Here is a 12,602-nt window from a genome sequence, read left to right as displayed (position 1 = left end):
CAAATCAATGTTATTATCAATATTTCCCACAGCTTACTATATTAAATCATTACTTCTCATATGCTGCATGTCTATTAAAAAATATTCTTCTCTCACTACTGAATTTCCTTTGTTTATGATCTTGGGATCCAGTCTTTCCAGTAGCTAGTGAAATGGTTAAATTCTTTTCAAGAGTTTTGAAGTTCATTAGCAGAAGCCTTAATGCTGCATATGCAGGGAATCAGTGTGAATCCTGCTTTGCTGAATAGCTCACCTTAATGTACTACTGGCAGGTTCCTCAGCCTCACCAGGAACTGATGTTTCTCTGGGTAAGTGTACTTTAGTAATATTTTATGTTCATTCTGTCTCGGAGATTTATATGCTTTTTAGATAAGGTCCCTCTGAAGTCTGCAAACTGTACAAACTAAAGAGATGTTGTAATGACCAGACATCAATGGCTTTTTCTGCACTACAGTGTATACAGACTGAGTGAATTGGTCTAATTTCAATATTCCATCCCTAAAGCAGATGACAAGAATAGGTTGACCCAGCCTTCTCCAGGTATTGGAAGTTGAACTTTAGGTTAATGTGACGTAACATACTGCTCTCTCACCTTAAAGATGACACACTTGATATTTGTTTAACTGGAGAGAACCTGTTCATACACATCCTCCAGAAACAACTGGTGCTCCAAATCAATTTGAATGTCCTCATAGTGTTTAGTTTCCTTTTGAATAGAGACATCTGGAAAGACCTAGGCATCTAATTAATTGCGATAATTTGCTCTTTGATGCATATTTGAATGCACCTTACTAAGTGAAGTTAGATTAATCAAAACTTCAGTTAAGAAGTAGGACTGGAATTGACCAACCAGAAACATGAGCTTTATTTATTTATACACTTAGAATAGACTGTGCTCTGAATTTTGTGATATATAATGATTCTGTCCTGATTCATACAATGGCAGTTCAGAATTACAAGAGCAGAGCAGATAAAATTAAATAAAATAACTTACCCACTGGGTCTTTCAGGTTTTTCTCCTGGTAATTAATTTGTGCCTGGGACTGAGCCAAACATTTGACACTCTCCCATTTCTATGCTCTATGTACTGTCTTATCACCGCACACAGTAATTCACACAAAGCAGGGATCAAACCAGGAACTATGTGGTGCACTTACTCATTGAGCCATTACTTAAATCTCACACCACTTTGTATTTGTACAAAATACACCCTTATTCTCTGTGAATCACTTGATTCAGTACACGGGAAATTTTGTTTTCTAATCTCAAGCTTGGTTCTCTTCCAATGTTTTCTGAGTGAGTCCACATTTAGCCAATTTATTCAACCAATTTCTTTTTGACTTCTTTAGCAGTTGCTCCATCATGCTGTCTTACATCTGCGCACGTCTTTTGTTTTTCTCAAATTCCATTTTAATATAAAATATTGGTATGGAGGAAGCATATTACAACTGAAATGTTTACTAGAAAACTGTGAATGATCCTGTTCATTTTGTCCCATGCATACCTTTATTCCTACCTGAAACAGTCATCTATAGATAGACTCCACTAAAGTGCTATCATGTTTCATAACTCCATTTTTCAGGGTCCCTGGTCACCACAAAATAGGATTCTTTATATCAATCCATTGGGAACACATCCATACAAAAGGTACATTCTTACCTTCTGCAGCTTTTAAAAGATTCACACAAGTTTGTGTGAAAAATCTTTTATTGCCCTCAGGAGAGAAGTATTTTAATGGTACTCATTTCTCTTGTTACAACAATGTTACAAACTTGTGGAGTTAGGGTTCCACAGGTTCTTAAACCTGTGGAATCTGGAAGCTGAGTACAGCAAACTATTCAACCAATGGTGGTTTCAATTAGACCCAGTCTGTCCTTTCACAATATTCACATGCATTTCTTTCCAAAAGAATGGAAATTAATCTGGAGTGAATTCAGATGGACAGTTTTCACTCCACAGCTCAGGGATATGTGTAGTTTGAGAGCAACTGTACAGCTCCCAGGACTCTAAGCTGGAATTACCCTTCAGCAGAGGGGGGAGCTTGGGTTAAAGATTTGGGCTGGGGCATGCGCATCAGATAAATGATTAGATTTGGCTGGCTTAGCACAAAATACATAATAAACCATCCTGGAATGTACCACTGCCATTTATGTCACACTCCAAATGGCAACAAGCATTTGAAAGTTAAGTGAGTAAATGATTTTACAAATTTCTGGCTGAGGCCATGACATGAAAATTTGGCCATCCTTAAAATGACTTGTAGAAGCGAGAGTGTGTCATGCTCCTACCGTCTGTTCCATCGGCTCTGCCACTGACCTTTTTTACCAACAGTTCTGGGTTCCACCATTTGTTGTCCTTTTACTCTGTGAAAGGTTTGCTTTTCAATGTAGGGATTGAGAAGCAATAATCTGACCCAGAAGATATTTTTCCTGCAATACAATTACTTTCCCAGCATGAAGTAATGTAATTTGCATGTCTCTGCTTTTTCTTTTCCTTCTAATATCTTATTTGCTATATACTTGCTAATACCTGTATCGGTGAAGCATTTTTGAGTAATCTTGTACAACTACAACTTTCCTTCATGTTCAGAAATGTCTTGTGCTCCTACTTTACAACAATATTCATGCCTTAACTTTGTCCGCCTTCTTCCAGACCTCCTGCCAGGTTGTCCTCTGAGTCGTGAAGACAGTGCTGAAAAACTGCAATGCTTTGTGCCTACTTTACAAGCTGGGGGGTTTGGCCTCCCCCATGAGACAATGTGGTTGCGTCACTTCATGATGGTGTCTACCTGCGCTTGCAGACTCTCTTCATTAAAACTGGCTTTGCACAACAGCCATTTAGCTATTTTTAATAAGCAGTGGTGTGCTCAGCAGCAGCTTTACAAAACTTGTATGGGTCAAGTGGCTTTTCATTTGCTTCAGAAGCGCAAAAAGATCTTTAATGCTGACATATTGCAATTGGCTGAAATTTACCTTTGCCACTAATGACAGCAGTTTTCACCCTTTTTTTGTCGGGATTTTGTGTGCTTTGCTCAAAGTTTGGTACAGTGATTGCAAAAGAAGCTTTCTTGCCAACTTTTTAAAACCAGATTTGATGTTGGCCCCTGCATTAATAAATAATTATAAACAAAACAGTTGTAGAAGTCCATGTTATTATTTCACAACAGCTAAACTTAATTAAAAATAGGTACTTTTTGGGATCTTGTATATAAAGACAGCGCAAAGTTACACCCACGATTTTTCCATTATTACATGCATTGGGAAATGAGTCCAAACTCCTGGCGCACACGATAAGTGACAGAATATGAAATTACTGTGATTGCAAAACTAAGTTGATTTTGGTGTAAAATCTTCTTTGTTTTAGACTATAAATGGAGCCAAAACATTGGTGCGCAAAGTCAGGTAGAATTGACCAAATCATATTCTGGCACACAGAGATTAGTGCCTGGATGACAATTTGAAAATTCAATTATTAGAAATCATTGTTCTCTTTATGTGAAAACATTTACCAAGATGGTAAAACTGGATGACATACATGCAAACTATATATTACTTGCAATAAAGTTTGAGAGATAATATTGCCAGGCATCAGAAGGTTATTCTCCATTACGGAAACTTTTAGAGCATTTTTCTTCCCTCTGCTGACTTCCTGCACTTGTCAGCTAATGTACTCCCCTCTTATTTTTATTAAATTTACAGTTCAAAGTTTTTGTAACTATGGGAATTTTTCAGGCAGTTATTGAGAGACTGGAGCCTGAAGGAGTCAATAACAACTGAGTATGTCTATTTACCCAGCTGTCACTGACTTTTCTCAGCTCATCTGTTTCCCAACTAGCATCAAAAGTGGTCTGGATGCTAATAGTACAGGGTTCTCTAAGAAGGCAGTCACTGCCACTCTCATAACTGACATCTTCAGAGTGGCTCCCTGCACAGAAGGGAGACCCCGAATCAGGGTCTGAAAAATTGAAATGAAAATAAGGACTTCTCCAAAGAGGTAAGAATATTTAAATTTTCTTTTTTAAGCATTGCTTAGCTAGGAACGTATTTTAAACTGAAAGCACTTCCCCACAGTTTCTTTCTCCTTGAGTAAAGATAGATAAAGCTCATTCGATCCTTATCATACAAAACCCTTTGATCTTGCCACATAGTTTCAGATGACTTTTGCCTCGTCAGAGTCAAAGTGCTGATGCCTGGCAACATCACATTTTATTTCTCATTATATCCCTTATATAAAGTGTGATTTACCATTATGTTTAAGAGACAATGGCTTATTCATTTATCAAAGGAACTGAATTTGGAAACTGAGGCAATGGACAAAAGTGGGATCAAACTGAATCCAACTAATGTAGAGATTGGTTTGGATAATTGGGCAGTATAACTCTGTAAATTAAACAGTAATGGATATTCTGTTGGAATGTCAGTTGTTGAACTGGCAATTATCTTTTGTTTTTCAGCCCGAAAGCTAAGAAAATTCAGTAAACTAAAGAACATCGGAAACAGCCCATCTTCTCTGCAGTCCGAAATGACACTATCAAGTGTCAATCCAGTTGCAGTGCCAAAGGTCTCGTTACATTCAGCTCGAGCGGTCCAGTTCACGCCGACACTCGTTTCCATTTTACAGATAATTGAACCAGAAGTTGTTTATGCAGGCTATGATAACAGTCAACCTGACTCAACTAACTATCTGCTAACCAGCCTGAACAGGCTATGCGAGAGACAACTTGTATCTGTTGTTAAATGGGCCAAATCTGTACCAGGTAACCATATGAGTTTAAGTGATAAGCTTCCAATCATTAGACAACATAGTGCACACCACACTATATATCTTTTTTCCTTCGTGGTGATGTTTTGGTCATCAAGGTTATTGGTTTAATTGCTGATTGGGAGAACAACTCCGACAGACCATTATCATCATCAAATACTTCCAGGCAAAGTATGGCCAGATGCAAAATACAAGCTGTCTGTACTCAATCTAAAACTTGCATTTCAAGTTTTTAACTTAAGCAGAGCAACAAAATAATATTTTGGTTTCCCAAGGCAGCTTCGAGTGTCAGTCACTGTAACATTTACCAAGCAATTTGTTTTGTACACCAGAAGTTAACATCACTCATCCTATATTAATTTCAAATGTGTTTCTATCCTTAATAGATTTACTCTTAAGTATCAAATCTTACAAATGTATATGTGAAAATAGATTTGTCCGCAACATATTAGCATAGCATATTGAAGTTAGAAAGTGCTCTGTCAAGGAAATAGGGGTGGAGAGAGATTATGTCCCCCCCCCAAATCATCATGGAGCAGCTTAAACCCACGTACCTGTGAACCTCATTTGATGAAAGCCAGGAGACCTAGCCTAGCACATGATAAAATATTGTTCATGGCAACAGTGGGCTGAAGTCTGGCTGAGGTCAACTCCCATGGACATTTTGAAAAAAAAAACCTCCTGGCTTCCTCTCTTATTTCAACAAATGAAATGTGACCAAACAAAAACAAGGGACAAATCAAAGAACGTGAAACGTCCATAAAATCAAAAAGCACTGAACAGAATTTTCTGTGAAGATTTGCATTGTGATTACCAGCAGAATGCCATGAACAATGTCAAATTCAAAACTTCCACAAAATCCTCAATAAATTTTTCAGGCTTTAAAACTCTATGTTTACTCAATAATAAATTGTAAGTTTTACAGCTAATAACATAGGACAATTAAACCATTCAGAGAAAGAGGAATTTGGAATGTAATTTTACCATGTTTCTTTTGTAGAAGGTCTAATATTATATTGAGAAGCCATACTCACAGGAACAAGGGAAAGAAAATAAACGTCTGGGGCAGTGTTTAACGGAGACAATGAGAATCATGCCCAGTGGTTAGAGAGTTGGTGAGAAACCCACATTACCTCCTTTTGCAAAAGTCCCTTAGATTAACTGCCAATTAAGCATGTAACTGGACAGCAGTTGAAATTCCCCATGATCAATGATAGCAGAAATCATCCCACCCCCTTGTGGAAGCTCAGCCACGCTACCTGGCTTCTTGTGAATGCCTGTCCAAGAACAGAGAACCACCACTTGATTAACACATTTCAACAGCACTGTTTTTATTCAAGACCGTCAGTATATGAATATACAAACAATCCTGGGAGAAAAGCCACTTTAGACCACGCCGGGTACTAAAGAGTGGATTCTCTCACCCTCGATAGGGAAAGTTGTTACATTTATACATAACTTCTCACGCAATACAGAGTCCCGTGTCATTAGGCTATCGAAAAGTATATTAATCAAAGTATACTTAATTGTAAGCTTACACATCAAAAAATGCTCTAAATCTAACACACAGACACCAGCAGCCATCTGGTTAAGATGTTAACACTATCTTTAAAGTCAGACATTAGCCCCCATTATTCTTCTCCTGCTCTTCAAGGTAACAGTCAGATCTCAGAGATGCTGTTAAATGTAAACAGTCAAACCTCATTACTATGTTACAGCTAGACCGTGAGGCACCAGTACTCCTCTGATGGCTGCCCTTTGACCTAGTGCTATGTACTACATCATTCTCGGATTCTGTGGGATCGGACATGTTTATCCAGCTTGTGCAGGGACCCTTACAAGTTGCTGTGTTAGCAATTTGTTTCGCTCGGCATGCCGGGCAATACAGCTAATGTGCTTCAGCCATTTTAGTTAACATTCTAAGCTCCATTTTCTATATGGTCGCTATATCTATTTCCAACTTATCACCCTAAAACCCACAACTTCAGGTGCCACTGAACAATCAAAGATTAACATCATTGCATCATGCAGCAGTGCCAGTGGGAAAGGAATGCTGCTTTGGACAATGTAAAATCAGTCCAGGGTCACTGAGGGACCTGGCATTAGGTGAGTGATAGTGGAATGGGGCTTCTAACAGTGGGAGGCAGGGGAGTGGGGCTAGAAGGGTCAGCAGCAAGGGCAAAGTTTGGGTCTCAGCAGCCCCAAATCTTCTGATATCATCCTCATCTCATTTTTCTTGATCACGTATTGAGCATCACAAAACAAAGAATCTTCTTTGGAAGCCCACAAGCAATACCAACAGGATTTTCTCTCTGGACTTGCCTCACAGTAAATCCATCATGCCCCATTGATGAGTTGAAACCTCTCGTTACCAACACAAATGCCTCAATCAACAATAGGGTGGAAAAGCCATCCAGGAGCAGTCTTGTCCCAGACTTCGAACTGTGAGAGCACAGAAAAAGGCCATTCAGCCATTGTGTCTGTGCCAGCTGAATAAACCAATGCTCCCAATTACTGCATTGAATTTCTAACTCACTGAAGGACAGCCTCCTGTGTGTCTTCTTTACCTCCATATTGACCTGTCCTGGTACCTTCAGGGACCTATAGTCATGTAGTTTATGGTCTCTCACTATCCTCATCAATCCTCCTTGTTACCACCTCAGAAAATTCAATGAAGTTTTTAAGATATGACCCTCCCTTGACAAAACCTTGCTGATTAACCCTAACTAACCTCTGGCTCTCCAAGTCTCACAAAATTGATTCCAGTAATTTGCCTACCACAGACATCAGACTGACTGGTCTATTAGTCCTTTAACAGCCAATGATGCAATTCATCTAGTCTCAGTGATTCATCCATCTTCAGGTTGGGCAGTCCTTCCAATTCTTCCTCTCTTGCTTTGCTTATTTTTTCTCCAAATTAATATTCAATTTAATCGGGACAAAGGCAGGAAAGCAGTAGGATCCCCCACCAATGTACTCCAGCTTGGTCTGAGGCACCACCAACACCAAACTCAACTTGAGGTTCTAAAAAAACACGAGTCATATTGGACTCCAAGCATTAACTCAATTTTTCTCTCTGTCAACGCTGCCAGACCTGCAGAATTTCTCCAGCACTTTCTGCTTTTAATCCTTTAATTCCTTTATTGCCTAAAGCCCTTTTAGAGTTGTATCCCTTATATCATCTCTCCTCATCTCTCTTTGCTAAATGACTTATTTCCCACTACTCTGCAGTAAATATCAACCCCACTGTGCAGGCCATTCCATTAAACTGTTGAAATAGTGCACTGTCCATTATACCCATAAGTTTATCATATGAATTTTTTTATGTCCTCATACACAACATCCACAGTGTTACCCTTATCGACCCTTATGTTACCTCATCAGAAAACCCCAACAAATTAAAATACTTGTGATTTTCCCTCATCAAATCTCTACTGTTATAGTCATTGAGCTGTACAGCACAGAAACAGACTCTCCTATCCAACTTGTCCATGCTGACCAGATATCCTAACCTATTCTAGTCCCATTTGCCAGCACTTGGCCCATATCACTGTGAACCCTTCCTATTCATATACCCATCCTATTGTCTTTTAAATGTTGTAATTGTACCAGCCTCCACCACTTCCTCTGGCAGCTCATTATCACTCTCTGTATGAAAAAGTTGCCCCTTACGTCCCTTTTAAATCTTCCCCTTCTCATCTTAAACCTTTGCCCTCGAGTTCTGGACTTCCTCCATCCCAGGTCACCCCTTAACCACTGACACTCCAGGGAAAACAACCCCAGTCTATTTAGCCTCTCCCCACAGCTCAAACCCTCCAATTCTGGCAACATATTTGTAAATCTTTTTTGAATCCTTTCAAGTTTCACAGCATCCTTCCTTCAGGGGGAAACTTAGAATCAAACACAGTATTCCAATAGTGGTCGAACCAATGTCCTGTACAACTGCAACATGACCTCCCAACTCCTGTTCTCAATGCTCTGACCAATAAAGGGAAGCATACCAAATGCCACCTTCACTATCCTACTGCAACTCTACTTTCAAGGAATCTATCTGTAATTAACCTGTATTTGCCCAAACATCTATCAATAGTCCTGAAACAATGATTTTAAATTTGTCCCATCACTGAATCTAAACTATGTTGCTAGGTTGATTATAGTAATTTTTTTGTATAAGATGGGAACATTTACAATTCTTCTGTCCTCCAGCACTGGTCCTGTCTTGGAGGGAATTTGGAAAATTTGACCAGTCTGTATGCAATTTCCATTTTTATTTTCCTCAGTAACCTGGATGTTTTATTCAGTCCAGATGAGTTATCAAACGTAAGTACACTCATTAAACATGTTGACGGTCTGAACTACATTCTTTCTCACTTCAGTAAAGGCAAACCCAACACACTCATTTAATTGACCCCATGCCCTGTGCCTCCATAGACAAGTCTCCATTTAGGTTCATAAATGACTCCACACCTTTTACCACCCTTTTACCATTCTTATACTATTAAAGTACCTTGAAGCCTTTTTGATTCCTTTTATGTTGACTCTTCTCATACCCTCTCAATGCTTCACTTACTTGAAATTTTTCAAATCTGTCCTGAACCTTTTATATTGAGGCTGGACCGGTTGCACTTTTCCTACAAGTTCTGTTTTTGTTTCTGCTTTACAGCATCTACAGTTCTTTCAGTTTTGATTCCATTGGCCTTCCTGATTATCTGCTGCCCCCTATATGCTAGCTTTCTGTGTTTTTGTGCTCAAGAATCCCCAAGAACCTTTGTGCTGCAGCTTTCTGCAATTTTCTTTGGTTAAATTATATTCTGTTAATTTGTTCTCCCTTCCAAAGTGAACAATTTCACATTTTCCCATTTCCAATTTTTCACTCATTTACTTCACCTATCAATATCATTAGGTAAACTGCTTGTACCTCTCTCACAACCTGACGTTCCAACTAGTTTAGTGTTGTCTGCGAATTTAACCACATTATGTTCACTTCCTTTCTCCAGGTCATTAATATATATTGTGAACTGTTGTAGTCCCTGCACTGATTTCTGGGGAACTCCACTGGTCACAGGTCACGAACCTGAAAAAGAGCCTCTGAACCTTATTTGCTGTTTCGGGCCATTTCCCCACCCATGCCAATATACTACATCTGTGGAATGACCTTTAGGCTGTTTATGGATAATCTGAATGAAAATAAATCTATTCACTTTTATAAAAGAAACTTGAAAAATGCTATGCACATTGTTAAAGTTACAATATCAAAAATAAATGTTTTGTTATTTTCTGGAATTTTTACATCATATTTTAATAATGCTAATGCTCCCAATAGTCACTGATTTTTAGCTTACAAAGAAAACAGAATCTCATTGGTTATCTTAAGTTATTTTGACCCTGCCTTTGGCTTTGATCACATTAAGTTTTACTCCATTCTGTGAAAGGCCTTTTAAAGTCACAGAATCATAGAGATATACAGCACGGAAACGGACCCTTCGGTCCAAATTGTCCATACCGACCAGATATCCCAATCTAATCTAATCCCACCTGCCAGTGCCTGGCCCATATCCCTCTAAGCCCTTACTATTCATATACCCATCCAGATGCCTTTTAAATGTTACAAATGTACCAGCCTCCACCACTTCCCCTGGCAGCTCATTCCATACATGTACCATTCTCTGCGTGAAAAAGTTGTCCCTTAGGTCTTTTTTATATCTTTCCCCTCTCACCCTAAACTTATGCTGTCTAGTTCTGAACTCCCCCAGCCAAGGGAAAATATTTTGTCTATTTAAGAGGGTTGAGGAGGGCAGAGCAGTAGATGTGATCTATATGGACTTCAGTAAGGCGTTCAACAAGGTTCCCCATGGGAGATTGATTAGCAAGGTGAAATCTCATGGAATACAGGGAAAACTAGCCATTTGGATACAGAACTGGCTCAAAGGTAGAAGATAGAGGATGGTGGTGAAGGGTTGTTTTTCAGACTGGAGGCCTGTGACCAGTGGAGTACCACAAGGATCGATGCTGGGTCCTCTACTTTTTGTCATTTACATGGATGCGTGTGTAAGAGGTACAGTTAGTAAGTTTGCAGATGACACCAAAATTGAAGGTGTAGTGAACAGTGAAGAAGGTTACCTCAGATTACAACAGGATCTTGATCAGATGGGTCAATGGGCTAAGACTTGGCAGATGGAGTTTACTTCAGATAAATTCGAGGTGCTGCATTTTGGGAAAGCAAATCTTAGCAGGACTCATACACTTAATGGTAAGGTCCTAGGGAGTGTTGCTGAACAAAGAGACCTTGGAGTGCAGGTTCATAGCTCCTTGAAAGTGGAGTCGCAGGTAGATAGGATAGTGAAGAAGGCATTTGGTATGCTTTCTTTTATTGGTCAGAGTATTGAGTACAGGAGTTGGGAGGTCATGTTGCGGCTGTATAGGACATTGTTTAGGCCACTGTTGGAATATTGCGTGCAATTCTGGTCTCCTTCTTATCGGAAAGATGTTGTGAAACGTGAAAGGGTTCAGAAAAGATTTACGAGGATGTTACCAGGGTTGGAGGATTTGAGCTATAGGGAGAGGTTACGCAGGCTTGGGCTGTTTTTCCTGGAGCGTCGGAAGCTGAGGTGTGACTTTATAGAGGTTTACAAAATCATGAGGGGCATGGATAGGATAAATAGACAAAGTCTTTTCCCTGGGGTGGGAGAGCTGAAAATGTGTTGCTGGAAAAGTGCAGCAGGTCAGGCAGCATCCAAGGAGCAGGAGATTCGATGTTTCGGGCATAAGCCCTTCTTCAGGAATGCTGGGGTGGGGGAGTACAGAACTGGAGGGCATAGGTTTAGGGTGAGAGGGGAAATATATAAAAGAGACCTAAGGGGTAACTTTTTCATGCAGAAGGTGGTACCTGTATGGAATGAGCTGCCAGAGGAAGGAGGCTGGTACAATTGCAACATCTAAGAGGCATTTGGATGGGTATATGAATTGGAAGGGTTTGGAGGGATATGGGCTGGGTGCTGGCAGGTGGGACTAGATTGGGTTGGGATATCTGGTCGGCATGGATGGGTTGGACCGAAGGGTATGTTTCCATGCTGTACATTTCTATAACTCTATGACTCTGCCCCTCATGATTTTATAAACCTCTGTAAGGTCACCCCTCAGCCTCCGATGCCCCAGGGAAAACAGCCCTAGCCTAGTCAACCTCTCCCTATAACTCAAGTCCTCCAGCCCTGTAGTCCTGCTATTCATCTGTTATATTATTGCCTCCATTTCCAAGGCAAATGCAATATGATAATAAAAGCCAGTAGAAAAAGTAAACCTTTACTGCAAAGGTCTGAACTGCTACAATCTCAGGCTTCCGCTGTGCTGGATAAGCATTTTGTTTCTGGCAATATTTGTTTAAAATTAAACTTTCTTTTATCTAATCACAATAAATTAATTTTCTTGGACCTGCACCTACTTTCCTTTCCTGTCTGATTAGAATTTGTTTCAGGAGCCAAATGAGGATAGAAATCCCTGGCTATGTGAGCTGTTATTCCACTTTTCTACTCACCTGGGTGCCATTCATTCCAAGTCTAAACTGGATCTGAATTTCTGAGGAATAGTCCACCGCCCTCTTTTAATTTCTGTTGTTTAATTGACACTGGAGGACAGGATGCAATCAGGCCTTTCATTTCATTCCTCTTATTTCCATTTCCCTACTGTTTCCCCTCAGGACAAAGACTATGAATTTGTCTAGGGCGGTATGTGTACATCCACTTGCAACACCAGCTTTCTAGCACTTAATATGCTTTCTCAAACAACAATTTTCAGTATTGCATGTTTCTACATGTGTTTTATCCTGAAAATTGTGCATTTTATAT

At 39.7% G+C, this 12,602-nt stretch overlaps 1 protein-coding gene across 2 annotated transcripts in view; it reads left to right on the top strand.

Moving 5' to 3' along the window:
- Positions 1-12,602, top strand: part of LOC132816333 (progesterone receptor-like) — a 335,587-nt gene that overhangs the window by 248,073 nt on the left and 74,912 nt on the right. The window contains exon 5 of one of the 2 annotated variants that reach the window (XM_060825766.1): positions 4,454-4,756. The exons of the other annotated variant lie outside the window; for it this stretch is intronic. Within the exon in view, the coding sequence (XP_060681749.1) occupies positions 4,454-4,756 (303 nt within the window). The remainder of the gene's footprint in view (positions 1-4,453; positions 4,757-12,602) is intronic. 2 annotated transcript variants of the gene reach the window in all.

Source organism: Hemiscyllium ocellatum, chromosome 6 (assembly GCF_020745735.1).
Source record: "Hemiscyllium ocellatum isolate sHemOce1 chromosome 6, sHemOce1.pat.X.cur, whole genome shotgun sequence".
In the NCBI taxonomy this organism is placed as follows: Eukaryota; Metazoa; Chordata; class Chondrichthyes; order Orectolobiformes; family Hemiscylliidae; genus Hemiscyllium; species Hemiscyllium ocellatum.
Note: the sequence above shows the minus strand (reverse complement) of the source record. Positions and strands in the feature narration are given on the sequence as shown.